The sequence below is a fragment of the Stegastes partitus genome, unplaced genomic scaffold (genome assembly GCF_000690725.1).
Source record: "Stegastes partitus isolate 25-593 unplaced genomic scaffold, Stegastes_partitus-1.0.2 Scaffold5, whole genome shotgun sequence".
Classification (NCBI taxonomy): Eukaryota; Metazoa; Chordata; class Actinopteri; family Pomacentridae; genus Stegastes; species Stegastes partitus.
The window spans coordinates 598,352-616,527 of NW_007577736.1; the positions used below are offsets into that span (position 1 = coordinate 598,352).

The 18,176-nt window shown below is 39.8% G+C and overlaps 1 protein-coding gene across 3 annotated transcripts in view; it reads left to right on the top strand.

Moving 5' to 3' along the window:
• Positions 1 to 17,916, top strand: part of phc2b (polyhomeotic homolog 2b (Drosophila)) — a 55,137-nt gene extending 37,221 nt beyond the window's left edge. For all 3 annotated transcript variants that reach the window (XM_008279538.1, XM_008279523.1, XM_008279531.1), the window contains 8 exons: positions 3,771 to 4,072; positions 4,908 to 5,127; positions 10,149 to 10,357; positions 12,426 to 12,555; positions 13,643 to 13,745; positions 13,848 to 13,962; positions 15,014 to 15,338; positions 15,430 to 17,916. In XM_008279538.1, coding sequence (XP_008277760.1) covers positions 3,771 to 4,072; positions 4,908 to 5,127; positions 10,149 to 10,357; positions 12,426 to 12,555; positions 13,643 to 13,745; positions 13,848 to 13,962; positions 15,014 to 15,338; positions 15,430 to 15,584 — 1,559 coding nt within the window. In that variant the 3' untranslated portion in view covers positions 15,585 to 17,916. The remainder of the gene's footprint in view (positions 1 to 3,770; positions 4,073 to 4,907; positions 5,128 to 10,148; positions 10,358 to 12,425; positions 12,556 to 13,642; positions 13,746 to 13,847; positions 13,963 to 15,013; positions 15,339 to 15,429) is intronic.
• The last annotated feature ends 260 nt before the right edge of the window (positions 17,917 to 18,176 follow it).

Here is an 18,176-nt window from a genome sequence, read left to right on the forward strand (position 1 = left end):
CTCAATACTATACAATTTATCGTATACAGTGTATTTCTCTGTATGAGCTTTTGAGCTTTGAAGCTGTGTGTGTGCGTGTGTGTGTCTGTGCACAAGTGTGTTCGTGTGTGTGTGTGTAAGTACATGTTGAGTTGGAGTATGGTGGGGGTGTGTGCATCTTTGTATGACATGCAGGTGTTTGTGGCCAGATGTCCATATGAGCTGATTGCTAGTGGTTGTTACAGCTTTGTTTTTTATTCACTCCGCTTTGTAACGAGATTTCATTTGAGCTCGACCTTGATAAAGAAATTCAAAAGGATCTCAGACACACAAACCCCTGCACAGAGGTCCATGCACACCCACACATGCGCTCTTTTTAAGTAATAAAACCATGGGGCATCTTGCAGCACCTCAAAGAAGCTGCTGCTGTCAACTTATTATGTGGAAAATAATTCATTTTTTGTGTTTTTTTTGTGGGGTTTTTTTTTTCCATTTAAAAAAAACAGCAATGAAGTTATGTAAATAAGTTGGCATTTAAAAGGTTAAAATCCCAAAACCTAAATGAGTATTTGGTAATTATGATCAGGACCAATAGTGGTTAAAATAAACTAATGATTAAAAGTGTAACGTAATAGTATATGAAATTTTAATGCAGTTTTTTGGTGAGGCGTGCCACAGAATTAATGTTGGTGGTAATCATTGACATGTCCCAGACTGTGATTATCAAAAAAAGGATTTTTCCCCATAGCACCTATTATATAGAAAATTATTGCTTGTTTGAATTAGGAACAACAATGACATCATATCATCAAACTGGCATTTAAAGGGTTAAAATCCTAAAAATACATAAATGTTTGGTAGTTATGATCAGAGCTGATGTAGATTAAAAGAAATAAGTCATTGAAAAGTGAGACATTGACGTTGACTTTTTGTCTTGAAGGACTTCTGTGTAGTCTTTTTAATTGACTCCTGAAGATTGACCGTGCTTAGTGAACTGATGTAGATGTGTACAATTATTGGAGCGCCTGTTTAACCAACATCACCTTCTTGTAGTCTTTTTCCATTTTACTGTTACTTGTGTCACTTGAAACAAGTAAACCAAGTGTCCACTTTTCAACTTTCAGTCATGTCACTGTGTCAGGTAGACAGACCTGTTGACATGTAATGATTCACTTATGTGTTGTCTTAAATGCTAAGCATGCAAGTACATTCATGAATATGGAAATATAAGTTTGATAAAACAATCTCAAGTTCCAGTTTCTGGAGTTTTGGTCATAGGTCAGGGTGGGTCTGGCTATGATGATGTCGCTTTGTTAGCCCACCACTTTGGTCCTGACTGTGCCTCTAGAGCGACAATGAGGCTGATATGTGTGGTTTTAAGTGAGATCAACAAATACTAAATCGGTTGCCATGGAATTGGGTGTACACATTTATGTTTGCCATCTGATGAGTCGTAATGTTTTGGTGGGAAACTTAACTTTCTTCTGGGATTTGCCCAGTAAGTTGATGTTCCCCCAAAACTAAAGACGTTCATTAGTGACAGTTTTACTTTGTGTTTAGTGCTAATGATGACTAAAAGGTTGACATTAAACCTGTCAAACATTGCCATGTGAGCATGCTAATGTCAACATTTTGCCAGTACAGACTCACTGAGGTGAGAAACATGGCAGTCGAGCCTTAGCCCTATGCTTTCATGGATGTTTTTATCCATCACACAGTGGAGGACAGCTGAGCAAACTACATTTGCTAAAGAAGACCACAAGATACAGTTTACAGCTCTGGGAAAATTGTAATAAGGAGGCCTTGATGTTGGATTGTTCTAACTTTGCATGACACATGTTCTTATTGTATGACATGGCTAGTTCTCTTCATTTGTAATATTGTGGTTACTCTGCTCTAGCATATATACGCTTCAATTTTACGGCACATTATTAACTACTGGAGGATTCATATTGAGGAGTTTTGTGGACTGTTGGTAAATCTTTCAAAAAATAGTCATGATGCCTCCAATAATGTTTTTTAAGGCGTTGATTAACTGAACTGAACTGATGTTATTGTCTATTGCCTGGCCTATTTCTCAATTCCTTTTCAAGTGCGAACCATTTTGTGGGCCAGCGTCCTTTAGTCATCATGTAACTGGCTGTATCCATCCATCCTTGGCTCATGTTTATCCTACTCTTAGTATTGTAAATATTAACTGAAGGCCTTGCCACTATGCCACGGCTAACCAAATTTTCTGTCAGTGGGTTCCACTGTGTCTCACCATGTGAAAAAGAAAACACTTTTCAGCAGATTCTGTAGCATTAAAAGGACTAATGACATGCAAACTCTGCTGGATAGAAACATCTATATTTTCCACGGCAGGGCACAGACTGTGGTTAGTGCCTCACAGGGAAACTTTGAAACCAGATGGAGCTAATCCCACACAAAACATCATGAAAAGAACCGGGGGAGGGGGGTGTGACGAGGGGGATTTGAGACAAACGCTGATGCACTTGGCAAATTTCCATTCTTGGATTTATTGGGAGGTTTATTATCGTCACCAAATGCACTTCGACGTTCACATGGGTCATACAGCAGTAACTACTGCATTGCACTTGGGGCTAAGTCTTGTATGACTGGATTTTTGTAATAAGACTGAGTCAACGCTCTTATTGTTTACTGGTGGAGTTGTTAGAGATCAAGGAGGCGGGAGAGAGTCTGGGACCGACTGACTCAACATTAACTCTATGGAGAGTGTCATGGACAGTTGGCTCTGCATGCTTGTTCCTGAGGCATTTCTAATATTAGCCTAGCCTTAGGCTACTTCCGCTGAACACTCTCCCACTCACACACGCTCCCACAATACAAGATTGATGTGCTGTGTCTTTGGCTTCAGGGCAAGTTATGAGCTCAGGATGTCTTTTTACCCACCACAGCCCTGACAGGTGGTGACAGGCCATTTTGAAACGATTTGTGAGTAATGGTGAGGCCAAAACTGCCACAGTGTGCCTCCCTCTGTGCACCTTTCAACAAGCTCTTAATATTACATCCTGTCAACAAGGGGCACACAGGTGAAGGCAACGCAACAAAACAAGCTATTTTGTGCAGACGTCTACATTTTTCAGTGTTTATGAGCCTGTGGCACCGTACTACTGATATCCAGAGTTTGGACAGTTGTGAGGTCACATGATAAAATGAATGCTTTTTATTTGTAGCAAGTTTTAGTTCCCTTTGTAAAAAATATTTCTAATATATCTTAAAGAAGACAGTAATGGTTGATTTGTGTCATGAAGTGTTAGTCATCTATTTTTTATTTTATAGGTTTGTCTGACAGTAATATTTTTGCTTATTTTGTGAATCTGTGAAAGTGAAAAAATGTAAACATCCATCACAAGTTTTTAAGCACTCAAGGTGATGCTGTCAATGTAGTAGTTAAAAAAAGTTGATAAATGAAGAAGCAAGCCCGCTTGCACATTGTGCCAACAGTATCCCCACTCGTCACTTTGTTGATTATTGGAAGTGGGTAAACATGGCCATTGCTATAAGTTATCTAACCTTTAATTCTAACTAAAGTAATACCACTTTATGCCCATTTTTTAAAAAAGATTTAAATATTACTTTATGTCAATTTGACACATTGGTCATCTCTTTTTACCTACAAACTTCTGTGGCCACAGTAAAAATAATGAGCAGACGACAGTTTCCTGGCACCTCGATGTTCAGCCTTGATGTGAATTTAAGGCATAACTGATGTGTCGAGGCTGGTGGACACAGTTGGTTGAATTACTTGGTGTTTTTTCTCATTTCAGCGTACGCACAGATTCAGCCTCACTCACTGGTTCAGCAGCACAAGCAGCAGCAGTTTGTGGTCCAGCAGAGTCAAGGTTCCCAAAGAACGACGGGTCAGTTGCTGCAGACGGCCTCCATTCAGCCGTCACAGCACCCTGTCCCTGTGCTGCCCAAACCTGCTCCACACCTGCCTCCCACACCCAGCCAGCAGGCCACTATCTTCCACTCCACTATCAGCCCTCACGCCCTACACTCCTCCCTCAACCATGCCAAAGCTCAGCCCGTCCAGCTCACTGCCATCAACCTACAAATACAGCCAACGGTATGTACTGATGCACGCAACAATGTCTCAAACAGGTGACCTTGAACAGCAACAGAACATTTTCAAAGCTTCTTTTATCTGCGTTGTTTGTATCCATGGCAGCTATCTACCAGTCTTTCAACTTTTGGTGGCATATTGCTAAGTTTCTTCTATCTGTGGATAAGCATGAAACCATTGGCAGGGCTTTGTATCATGTCACCAACCAGGTGTGTGCTTGCAAATTAAAGCACGTAAATAGACAGCTTAGAAACATTCAGAGGTCAAACACTCTACAAGTCAAAGAATGTTTCTTCTAGTAAAGCAAATAATAGTCCATTCTCTTAAATAAACTTTTCACCTTTCTAATAGCATAGATATAATGTTCTAGATAGACATCACTCTCATAGTAACATGCTGCACAATATCCATTGTAGATGCTTCAGAATTTGATAATGAATATGACTGAATTTGTTGTCTTCTTCTTGTGCCTCAAGAAGCATACAGTAGGTTTCTGTTTAATTTGACATCCCCACTTTTTGTGTTCTTGTGACATCCTTAAATTTACTATTTTGAAAGTGGTAACCAGCAAAACAAAAACCTCTGTTCCAAGAACACCCACAGTCTGCATTTCTCCTCCAAGACATACATATGAAAAAAACGCCGGAATCTTCTGAGTTTGGGATTCTTGGTGTAATATTTTCCCACTGGGGTGATATTTTCCAAGCCTAATGGTTTTCAGTTTTTGAGTCACTGACGTTAAAAACACTAACAGCCCCTGATGGGTGTTGTCATTCCTGTATCAGATATCCTTTCTTATGTCTGGCCTTCTGTCTTTTGTTCCTGATTCACATTTTAGGCCTCTCGAATGGTTCAGGACAATAAAGATAAGCCAACCTCACTAGTGGTCAGAGAGACATGTCAGACTCCCTCTACACAGCAACAACAACAACAACAACAACAACAACAGCAGCAACAGCAACAACAACAACAGCAACCTGCGCCTTCTCCATCACAACCTCCCAAGCCTGTAGAGCAGCCCAAGGTCGATCCAGCCACACCAGCTGTTCAGCCACAAGGTAATGACTCAGCAGGATTTTCCAAGGCACTAAATTACTCTCTGTGGAATACTCACTTTTTGTAAATAAGCTCTTAAACCAATTACCCACCGGGACAAGAGGACTGGTAGCAGTTACAAACTGTGTTAATTACAACTTTTCACCTCCACTCTGAAAATGTACCTTATCTCTGCTCGGCTGTCCTTCGATTGACTACCCCCTGCATAAATCTTCCGTGGAGGAAAAACGAAAGTTAATACTCACTTTTATTTGTATTTCAGCACGTTGTGTCAGCAGCTCATTTAGTTTCACTGTTCTTCGTCTCTTATTACTGTATTGTTGTGTCTGGGATTTGCCTGAGCTGGTGTCAGAAACCTCAACTGATACCCACAATGTAGGAGAAGAGTGGAGAAGCAATGTTATTAAACAACAACACATTTTTAGATAATCCCTCCAGACAGACATTGATAGTGTTAGGATTTATTTGTGCACATGAGAAGTGCTACAAGTAGTTAAGGAACAAATAATGAAAAAATAAAAATAGAGCTTGAAAGGATATAATACCTGGCTTCTCTATCAACCCCACACTGCTGGCCAACCTTGGCTTCAGTGGGTGTGAATGGCAGCTTAGTTTATTTGACCGTGCACAGCAGACAGATATGTCACGGCTCCACTGAATATGTAATGTATAGGAACGTTTACAGAGCGGCTGCTGTATCACTACACTTCTGCTGGCTACGCCAGGCATGAAAATGGTGCATATGTGCTGCAGAGATCCATGCTGCAAACACAAAAATAGATCAGTCCTCTATTCATATTTCTTACATGAGATATGCATAGCCTTTTTACACAGAAATGGCTCAAGAAGTGTCTATATTTTTTCAGATGAACCCGCCAGTGTATAGGTGATGTCTAATTTTAGGGCCTCCACTTTTGGGTTTTTATGACCCTGTCGGCATTATTTTGCCAGTATCAGCTGTCAGCTGTCACTTTATTCCTTCCATCTTCTGTGGATGTCACCTTACCCATATTACAACCATTTTTAAAAAAAAAAACAAAAAAAAACTGAATTTTTACAGCGCTGTGCTGGATCCAGAAACTGGAGATCACGATCTTAAGCTTTTTTTTTTTTTTTAGGGAAAAAGCAAGAATGAAACACAGTAAAACTCAGAGAGCGAACTAGGCATGCTAGGAGCATCTTCGCTCACGTGGTAAATGCCCTAACCACTCAGCCATTAGGTCGCTTAGGGCGAGAGGTTTCTTAATCTACCTGATTATCTAACATGCAGTTTGAACAGACCATAAATCCAGCTTTACTCACGGCTGTCCTTGGGTGATCAAAAAGGCATTCATTGTTTGGAATATGTATAAGCTATTTCCTGAAAAAGATAATGGACCCATTTCACACATGCTGTTTTGTTGGAGTTTATAGTATTGACCACAGAGAGCAGAGATGTTTTGTCACTCCCTTTTACATGCATGAAGTGAGCAAAAAATTAGAATGAGGTCACATCCCATGATTTATTGCCTCTTATTGTTGAGAAATATGACAAAAGAATTCATTACATAGCTAGTCTATTTAATTGCATGAGATTGTACAATAGTACAGTGTTATAAAATGGGTAAGTCATTGTTTTATCGGTAAGTTAGCAGACTGGTACAAATTTTCCAAAAAGGATTAGGAGTCATTTAAAGAGGCAGCTGTGAGTGTTTCAGTTTAAAAACACACATGGCTGTTTATGGACTTTCCCATTTATGTGCGGATGGGACCAGTGACCTTTACAGTCCAATAAACAATGTCTGAGGCGTTCTTGTGTAATAAACCATTATGACAGTTGATTGGAAGAACCTTATTTTGGGGACTATATAAACCTAGTTTTCATATCCTGGACTAAAACATATTTAAGTAATAAAATGTCTTCAAGACTTTGAAGTACCACATGTATAATCCAGTCAAAACGCTTTTAGCTGCATGTATTAAGAAAATCCCAGAAATGTTGCAGTGTCAGTAAAATGCATTTCTGTATGGCTATATTTTATGCTTAATGTGCACATTTTGTCAGCCAGGTGATTAAGATAAAAGGTCGGTAGTTTTAAGATACTTTAAGAGGATGATTATCTGGCAGCTATACTTTGAATCCATTTCTGTGCTCACATTTCCTCTTAAAGGGTTGGTAGTAGTCCTAATGCTGTGCATCTCATAAAATGAACTGTTATGTAAACCACAAATTGGGCAGTGAGTTGGGTGTGATGTGCAGAGCAAAATACTATTTTGGTAATCTACTGGCTGCAGGGTCTAATGAAGATATGCCCATAATTTTATGTTTTGCACCCCAAAAAGATTCAAATTTAAGGAGGAAGCATCCCGACAAGCGCTGCTTTACATGTGGTTTATTTAGTATTTAAAGTTAACAGCTACAAATATTATCTCCTCTGCATTTAGAAATCAAACTTTGTGCACTATACTATCAGATACCCAGAGAAATTGTCAGCTCCCTTTATAGTATTTAATAAGAAGCGTATAAAAAGAGGACTAGGCATCATGTTAATAGCACACTGAGACTGAAGCTCACCAAAAATTTAAAGAAAATGCAAAATGTTCTGTTGTTAGGGTTAGATTTTTTTTGACCTGACAACCATTGTGTACAGTGAAGTCCATGTCCTTTGTATTTTCTCTGGCAATAATGTTTTTGTTTTTTTTTTTTAGCCTCCGTTAAGGCAAACATCAGCACTGGCAGTAGAAATACAGTGCAGCAGAGCTTTATATAACTTTGCAAACTGTTCGTGTTTAACAGTTTGCAACACTGCCGCATTTAGACTTCAGTGTAGAGAAATTACATGCATAAAATCTAAGCCTTTTTAAAAAAATGTTATTTCAATATTTTTTTAAGTAGAGGGAGTGTTGTTACAGAGGCATACATGTCTGGGATGTCCACCTCTGTCACCCAATTAAAAAAGCCATACAATTTGTAGGATCTGTTAATGGAAGTAAAACATGATGGATATCAACATTTTTTTATTTTTTATGTTTAATCTGCAAAAAGGTGATATGTAACTATGTCATCATAGCAGCAAATAACAAACATGCACCCTGCTGTGTATGTGTGGAACATCAGCCACATCCGGTTTGTATGATGCAAAGGTAATGTAAATTGAAACTGCATCAGAGAAATCAGTCGCAGAATAGCCACAGATTAGGATGGATTTGGATGGTGCAGTATGGCAGTCTCGCTGATTTATTTATATGTATTTTTTGCATTGTCTGAATGCAAATATTCTGTAAAGAACAATTCTACCCATCACTGTTTGGAGGGAACACCAAAACTGTTTTCTTGCCTTGTCCATGACAATTGTGATTTGTTCAAGGAAACCAGCCCCATTGTCTTTCTGCAACACAGCAGAATGGTAGTGAGGTACAGCCACACTACTTCTGGGCTGGCTTCACTTTTTAGACCCGGAGGCTATGTCTATCTTTTATATACAGTCGATGCTTTTCCCATACAGAGCTTGACGAATGAAGGATGTATTTATGCACAAACATTTTAAGTCAGAGAAAACCTGTGTAACATCCAGTCGTTCTGCATGAGTGGAGAGGTGTGCACTTTGGTCAGCTTTCTCTTAAATCCCATTCAGGGCCATGCTGAAAACATGCCTGCTGGTGTGGTGTTTATTTGCTGCTTTAATATTCCGTCATGGGTAAACTGGCCGCGATCGTTGGGAGTAAAATAAGATATTTCTGGGCTGGAGGCTCTGTGCTCGTCAGTGTGACTCTGGTTTGAGGTTCCCGGTCGAAACGTGTCGACGTGCTGCTGCAGCCTGAGGAGGATCAGGACTGTGGGAGGAAACGGGGAGGCGGACCCTGTTAAAAAGCTTTTTCATTTACGGGTGTGAAGCGGCGCTGCAGCTTAAAGCAGCTCAGAGCAGCAGCAGCAGCAGCAGCAGATCGGTGTGTGTCTGTTTGTCTGTGTGTGTGTGTGTGTGTGTGTGTGTCGGATCATTAGAACAACAAACAAACCAAACCGCACATGTTTTCTGTCTGAACAGAGCCAAAGTTGCGCGGTAAGAAAACTCTTCTCTTTAACATTCGTGGCTTTAAGATGACAAAGCATAGCGGCTTCATGTTTACTTTCGCTTTTGTGTGTTTTGTAGTGAAATAGCCGAGACGTAGTTGTAATGGTTGAACCGATCACATTACAGACCAGGGTGTGTTGTTTTTTGTTGACAGACATTGTGTCAGTGGGTCACTTCACATGTTCAGCTATTGTTCAGAAGAAACGTTATTTAAATGAGCGGTAGGCAGGTGGATGAGCGATGCTGGTTTACATGTAGATGACAAGGTTGTGACAATTGTGTGCTTAGTTTTACATGATTTAACCGTAGAAAGACATATTGCTTAGTATCTGACACCTCACTACTGTCTGGCAAATAGTAACAACAATTACTTAAGTTGTAGCATTGGTCATTTTCCTCAGAAGATTTACCTTCCACATTTATGGCTGTACTAATAATCGGTTAATCTATGTACACACAGATTATCAGGATGTGTATCAAGACTCCTAATGTGTAGCTGATATCTTTAAATGTCTTGTTTTGGTCACATTACAGCCTCCAATCCCCAAATATTCAGCTGTCTATCACATATAACAAACGTTTCAGAAGCTGAACCCAGTTCATGTAGGTGGAGTGAATCTAAAGCTCCTGTTTAATTTTCAAATTTGTTGCAAATTGGTTTTTCCTAATAATCTGTAGGTCAGGAATAGTTTTCCTATATTTTGTTACTAAATAGCAGGGAAGAAAATGCTAATTAAATGTTCCTGGAATTGGCATATTCAAAATGCAACCATCTTATCTCTGGAAATATTCAGTTTGCCATCATATATACCAAGGGATACATCAAATATTCAGTTTTGACAAGCTAAAACCAGAGAATGTGTTGCTTTTTTGCCTGTAAAAATGACTGAAATGATTTATGAGTTACAATTCTGACAGAGTACGTGCCCTTGTATATTAACTGGATGTTGTATTCATTTCTCGGTCTGGAGGGGGCTCAACCAAGAGGCCAAGTGTGGCACCAGGGACCCCACCTCCAGCCATGACCTCAGGAAATGAGAGCGAAGCGCCCACCGTGACGGGCAGCACGCCGCAGAACGGAGAGAACAAACCGCCTCAGGCCATCGTCAAGCCCCAGGTCCTCACACATGTCATCGAAGGCTTTGTCATCCAGGAAGGAGCCGAGCCGTTCCCTGTGTGTGTAAGTAACCCATCTCTGCTGTACCGGCAGAGAAACATGATAAACAACCCAGAGCCGCCACACTCCAGTGTACACGTCTGCAGGGAGCTGTCAGTAGGCAAACACAAATCCTCTGGTACTGCTAGTAGTGACAGCTTGCAGCTTCTGTTTGATCCAGTCATTAATTACAGGTAGATAGGACTCTAGCAGTGAAAGAATACAGATGGATCAAGGTATGTGTGTAATGAGCATTGTAGTGTCTCAGTTATCTCAAGGCATAACAATGCTTCTTTAATCTGTGTCATCTCCCTTAAAACTGATGCCTTATTATCTGATATTTTTTATACAGTGGATCTGTATGCCTGGGGTTCACATTTATATCTTCCCATCTGTATTAACCATTACAAAACAAGTGTTAACACTAAACAACACAGTGACATGTGCTTGTTGTAATTTCTAGACTTTGAGCTCTCTGCCTCCTACTGGACATGTGGTGTCAATGCTCGCTGCTGCTGGTGCATGCTTGTAGCGCTGAACAAGCACATTGCATTAATGCTGACAAACATAATGAAAGAATGCAGTATCTACATTTTAAAGACATTGGAGTGGTTCACTGAGTTACGGTTGTTTATTATCCATTACACACTGTCAGTTTTTTCCAATAATCATTAAGGGTTCATTTTATGAAACGCTAACATTTTTGGTATTATATTCTGGGTTTAATGTTCCGAATGTTTGAGTAATTGAATATTTGACTAAATGTTTGAGCACTATTGAATGCACATTTCATGATTTGCCAGCAGTGTCTCCTGTAGTTGGCAGGGCTCCATAGTAGCTTTTTACATTTGTTTTTACAATTTAGGAACAACAAAACAAATGCTGCGGTAAGTGTAACCAGTGGACTACTGTATTGTGTCATTATAAGGACAATGTTGTAAAACACTGTGATCTCTTGGAGGTTATCTGCAATTATTGCGACAATAACAAATAAAAAAGGAAACCCACCGTGTAATGAGCTGCCTGCTCCATCGCCTCTTCTACTGGAGAATAGTTCGAAAGGGTCGAGAATGTGCACGAACGACATGTGTGGAGCTAGCAGCAGGGGCTAGCAGTGTGTTTATTACTGACTAGTCAACAGTGCCTTCACAATTTCTGGGGGCTACTGGCAATGCCCCTCCCAAATGAAACAATCTGCTCACCCCTCCCCGAACCAAAAGTGACCTGACCCCTCACATGATTTTTGCTTAGACATAGAGCACCAACAGTGTTTACAACTGGCATATCAAATGAGCTGCGATAATAGTGTGAGACAGCAGGGAACAGCTGGAGCACTGCACATTGGCAAATGACAGTAGAAACCACTATTAGAATGGATGGACACAAAAAAAGTAAATAAATAATAAATTCAAACATCGAGAAAGACGCACGTTGTAATTCACTATTGTCTCTAATAGGTCAAATAGTAAACAAATGTCACTATGATATGTAGCACTTAGCTTGTACACAAAATAACATGAAGCTAAAATAGAACACCAAGCAGCAGTGACTCAATCTTTTGGATCATCTCCAAACCGTACAAACACCTTTGTGTCAGGTTCACAGAGTAGCCAGCAGGAGCTCACAGCACCCAAAGCAGCAGAGAGAAGCGGAGGAGTTGGTAGCAACAACTCACAAAGCACGCTAGCGCTGATCTGCAATGTATTGAACAATGCAGGTGGTGGGGAAAAAAAATAATGCTACATACTCACTGTCACACACCTGCTAAATATTAGGTACACCGGTGCAACTGATGTATATGATCAGTCTCACTTGACAGATTTTTAGGGGCATATGTGACCAAAATGGTTGCACTCTGGAGCCCTGGTTTGTTTATCATCAAAGTTAGCCGAAAATTGATGATAAATTATCTTGGATATAAGTAATTGTAGTAGTCATGGTCTTTGCTTTAATGTTGCAGCTTTTATATTTAAATGCAGTTATTCAAATACAGTCAAATATATTGTCGTTAGTCTCAACTGTTGTTTCTTATTTGTGGAGCTTGTAGCGCTTCATTTTGGTACTTCAGTAAATATTTTCTACATCACACCAGGTGGAGCGCCTGCCCATTCTAATCGACAGCCCAAAGAAGCTGGATCATCAGCTCTCTTCAGACCCCGACAAAACGCCGGTCAGCAACGCAGCAAACTCCGACTCTGAGCCCGAGGACATGAACCAGCCAGGTGAGACCAAGCAGATTAAAGTGTAATAGGTTGTGTATATTTGTTTGTTTAGCTTTGTCCCGTTCAGAAAGTGTATTACCCGCTTTCTCTCCACACATTTCTTGTCTCCGTCGCCATTAAATTCATAAAGCGTATGAAATTGCAACATTGCAATGAATCAGCCTGGTAACATGGATAGCTCTGTTTACAAATTCATGGGTATTGTGCAGAGCCTCTGTGATAAATGATGTCCAAAACCAGTTCTGCACACTTGAAGGATGTTCTCAGTGTAATAGAATCGGCCTGCATATCTTAACAAAACCACTTAAAATGTACATGGCTCTATCCTTTTCTCCCCAAATTAAAGCCAACCTGCTGAATGACATGCTCTTCTAAAAGTTCATTGTTAATTAGATGTAATATCAGATTTTGTTTCCTGGCACATTCTACTTTATCTAGCTTTTTTTAATGGTTAATGACTTGGAGCCTCATGATAGAAAATATGCAGTAAATGTCTGATGCCATAACCGATACAGAAGAAAACATTTGCTTGTACAATGTTAATGTAAATGAACACTTGTTGTTTTGCAACAAATGCATGCAAGAAGTGATATCAGTAGTTTTACACACATTGGCTTACTGCTGAAAAAACAACACAGTGGAACACACCAAGAGTATTCTTTTGTGTCTCTGTGGTGTTGATACATGTTCTGCTAAACAGCCTCATTGCCATCATCTGTGCTTCCTTCAAAAAAAAAAAAAAAGATAAGCTAAAAATAAAAACAAAATATTTTGAGTGTTCCCACTTTGCTATTTGGTGCAAAGAAAGTTGTTGAGAATTTCTGAATAACATCTGCACCCTAAGTCTCAATCATCTCCTATCTCTGGAGCAGAATTGTCAATTTAATATTGCGTAATAAATCATTCTGATGATCTACAGCTTCATTTTCTGCATATTGTAGATACTGAATATGCTGATTATAACATGTCCCTCTATTTCAGTAATTTGGTCAGAGTGGATGTCAGTTTTCAAAGAACGAATGTGTCATTTCACAAGAAAAATGAATGCTTAGAGTGTCTCATGTTTCTGCTGCTTGCTCTCCCGCAGAAAAAGAAGAACCCAAACTGACGTGTGAATACTGCGGCTGGGTCGACTTTGCCTACACGTTCAAGGGCACTAAAAGGTTCTGCTCAATGGTTTGTGCAAAAAGGTAAGTCACCTTGGTTTTTATATTTCTTTTCATGTGACAAATTAGCAGTTTCTGTCATAATATAAAAGAAAAGCTCTAAAAATAGTGCATGTTCCTGAACAGGTACAACGTGGGCTGTACAAAGCGGATAGGACTCTTTCGTCCAGAGAGAAACAAACCAGCAAATCGCTGGCGTCGAAGATCTCAGGGCCGCGCCGGTATAGAGGCGAAAAAGCAGGTAAAGGAACGCGCACACACATACTCACATTTCTTCGCTTATGTAAAAGTTCCCCATCAACACTTTATACCTCTCATCAGATAATGCTTCCACTGCACATTTTATACCCCTCACTTTTCACGCCTCATGCTTTTTAATGAAGTTGAGCATAATTTGTGGGAGCCTGATTATCTCCCTCTGTCTTTAAAGGGTCATTAAGTGCTCTATGAGCTCCGTCAACCTTCATTGGTGACCAATAGGAAAGGGATAGCATTAGTAGAGATTTTCTGCCTACTGCACATGTTATATAGTTGTCAGAAGCAACTGGATTGACCTGGTTTGTTTGTTTTTGCCACATATCAAAAACTACTTAAAACTAAAAACTGATATACACAGGAAAAACCATGATTTGGATAATTGCCGTAGGAATTCTGCAGGGGAAAAAAAAAAAAAGATATTATAAACTGTTACCCTGTTTTTTTGTTGCTTTTATTTATTTATTTATTTGTATTTTATGTTTATTTTGATTTACAATCTATGTTGCTTGTTTTTATCTAGATTTTAGTCTTGCTTTTTTTCCCACATATTTTGTTGTTGCTTCACCTAGAATACATAATTTTGGTCAACATTAGCTATATAAACAGACTTGATTTAATTGGACTATATCACAATAATTAATACTGAAAATGTTTTTTTTTTTTTGTTCTGAAAATTTTTATTTTTTTCACGGTGGAAATATTTTCAGTTATGTAATATTTCAGCGGTTAGGTCTTGAACCTCCAGTGGGGGGTGCTTTTGTCTCATGTTTGTACCAATAAGTCGAGTTTTATAATTCAGAGGGTTCAGCACCTGACAAAGTAATCTTCAAGGCATTGGTATCGATCCAATAACCCTATCAACTCCCTGCAGGTGTATTATAGTCATTTGAAGCTATTGTACAGTATAAATCTTACTTATTGCCCCTTTAATCTTTGCTGTGACTAATATAATGTCCTTGCAGTGTTTTACTGATGAACCACCACTTTCTCAAATACTGTTTCTTGACGTCATTCCTGACTACTTTGCTTTCCAGAAGCTGTCCCCTTCACCACAGCAGACTCAGGGTGGTTCTGTATCGTCGCCACATCCCTCACAGCCCAGTCAGGAGGAGTCCAGCCCATGCTCAGACATGTCCAGCTATGAGGAGCCGCCATCTCCCCTGTCGGCAGCCAGTTCAGGGCCCCTGGCTCCTGCTCCGGCCCCAGCCCAGGTCCCCGTCCACCGGCAGCCCAGCAGAGCCTCGGACCAAGAGAGTTGCGGTGGCAGAGACGCAGCGTCATTCTGTCAGCGCTTCTTACCCAACGATCCCACCAAGTGGAACGTGGAAGAAGTTTACGAGTTCATCCGTTCGCTGCCAGGTTAGTGGGGCTTTGTTGAGGAAATACATTCATACAGCTTTACGCATGCACGAATACTGTTTCACTGTGATTCACTCTGCTGTTCACACAGGCTGCCAGGAGATAGCAGATGAGTTTCGCTCTCAGGAGATCGATGGACAGGCTCTGCTCCTGTTAAAGGAGGACCACCTGATGAGCACCATGAACATTAAACTGGGACCTGCACTCAAGATCTTTGCACGTATCAACATGCTCAAAGACTCTTAGCAGGAAAGCATGTGCGTGTGTGTGTGTGTGTGTGCGTGCGCGCGCGTGTATGTAGAACATAGCACTGACAGCACAGGGTACTGACTGCACTGTGACCTGGCATTCTCCACACTACTGGACCGGTTTCTTTGATACAGAATCTCACTCAAGCTTGTCTTGATCCCACAAACAGATCGTACTACATGAGTTCAATCACTACGTGACCAGTCCTATGTGTGGTTGGTAGGACTTCTGGTGATTTCTTTGTTGTGGCTCTTCAAGCACATATATTTCTGCGTATTTTAAAGTATTGTATTAGAAAAGGATAACCTAAAAAAAATGCTTGCTTGAAGTGGTTTTTGACTTCTTCAGAAAAGACCTAATGCACTTCATGGGAGAGAGAAACAGCTTTTCAAGAATAATTTGTAGCAAACATTCAATTCACATGACTGATTTACGCCTTTCGAAACTCCAAACAGCATTAAACATAGCCAATAATGACTGACATGAAACAATAATTGCAACTTGCTCAGTTCGTCAAAATTCTTGAAGAATTCTCTTCACTTTTTGTAGATGACTGAAGAGACGGGTGTTGTTTGTTTCTTCTCTAAGGTATTTTAGTGGTTGGTAAACGTAGCCTATACCACCACTTTTGATGACACTATACTACCACGATCATTCGCTTCAAAACAGTTAATGGAAGCCAGCCTAAATTGCTTCAAATTTGCCTAACAGTTCAACGGAAACACAGCTAATGAAATGTGTAAACCTCTGCAAAAACCATGTCAAAGATACACCTGATCAACCAGGGAGCTGTTTGTCTGATGTTAATAAGACATGATGTAGGTTGATGCAGATGTAACTGCATGCAGAACATGCACGTGCTGCTGTTGGATCCACCAGACTGGGGAATTAAATGCCTTTAAATGGGAATGAAAAGTAAAAAAGAGGAAAGGAAACAAGGGGAGAGAGATGGGATCAACATGATGCAAAAACATTGTGGTTTATGGTCAGACTTTGCTCTGCCATAATCCCACATTCTTAAAAAAATAATGCATGTGACCAACAAGTGAAAAGGTCGCCTTATTTTTGCTTCTCTTGCTATCTTAAGCTTCCTGTCAGAAAGAAAAGCCCTTAACAACAGCACTGCTTTCCTTGACCTGACACATTATCATCTATTATCTGTTTTATCTGTTAGGATCTGATTGCATTGCGACTGCATTGAGATAACAAGATTGCTTATTAATACCAGATGTAGACGCCAAAGGCCCTTATCAAATGTCATTATCCAGATAAGCCACCTAGGTACCAATTCTGGGATAATGTGATAATTCCAGATGTTAAGGGGCTCTTTGATTCAGTCTGAAGGGGAAAAAAAGATCTCTGTAGGAAGTTCATCTTACAAATGGTGAAGAAAATGGAGCTGAGAGAACAAGCAGTGCCGGAGTCCTGTACCTGTTCAGTTGTGTCGAGGTTGGGTCACACTGCAACCGTCAGTGCTGAATCGAGGCATTAAGACAGAACATGAGTGAAGTCTGGATTAGGTATATTATTAGACATGTTTTTTGTACAGTTTTATTAGTGTGTGAATGAGAGAGAGGTGGCAGTAAGTGTGGCTGGGAACAGAAGATTGCATTCATTAATTTGCTCATTCTTATTCAGAAGATGCTCCTTTTGCCTTTTCTCACAATAAGACTCTCACAGCTCTCGAATACAAAGCTGGAATGCAGAGAAACCGTCAAAGCAGCTTCTTTCAGGACATCGATTTTTCCTTTCACTTGCCAGTTTTTCTCCTATACATTTAAACTGCTTACAAATGATTCTTTGGCTGCGTTTTCAAAATGATTTACTAAAATATGACATTGATTTCTTGTCTCGGTGTCATAAGAAGACACTAAGTTATCTGAGTAACAGTTTGGGTTTGCTGCTCTCTTTGCACCACCCTGCTCTTGGCACTTATTTTTATTTTTATACGCTCCACCTAAACTGAAAAATGTATCGTGGCATTTGTGAAACAATGCAGAGAAGTTTGTATGTACATAGCAACAACCAACAAGAGAGGAAAAAAAAGAGTGAGTCTGTCATTTCTTTAAGTTATCTGTTATTTTAAAACAGAAGTTTAATGGTGTTCAATATTTTGAAATATGCAAATGTATAAAATATCATTGGCCTGGGAGTTGTTTTTATTAATGTCTTTGTTTTCTAATGAGAAGATGATCTTATCTATTTGTGTTTTGTGGGTGTTACGGAAAGTTAACTTTTTTAGATGATGCTTTGTCAAATGCTTGTATTTATCAAAACAGTTTGTTACACATTTTGCAGTTATAAATAATTTGCAATACAGTTCTGTCTTAAGACAATTTTTTGCGTCTGTGTGTGGGGGAGGGGGGTCCATCTTAAATTGTTCTATGGGAGATGACTACATTTGATTACATTCATGGACCATGCATCAAAATTGCAATGTGACATCAACCCTTCAACAAATTGCGGCTTTGAAAGTTTTTAGGACTTTGGCGTATAGTATGGTGTATTTTTTTAAGGCCAATGTTCACAATCTTTATTTGTTAGAATCTCCACAGCAGTGCCTTCTTTAAGTTCAAGGTTTGTAGGGAA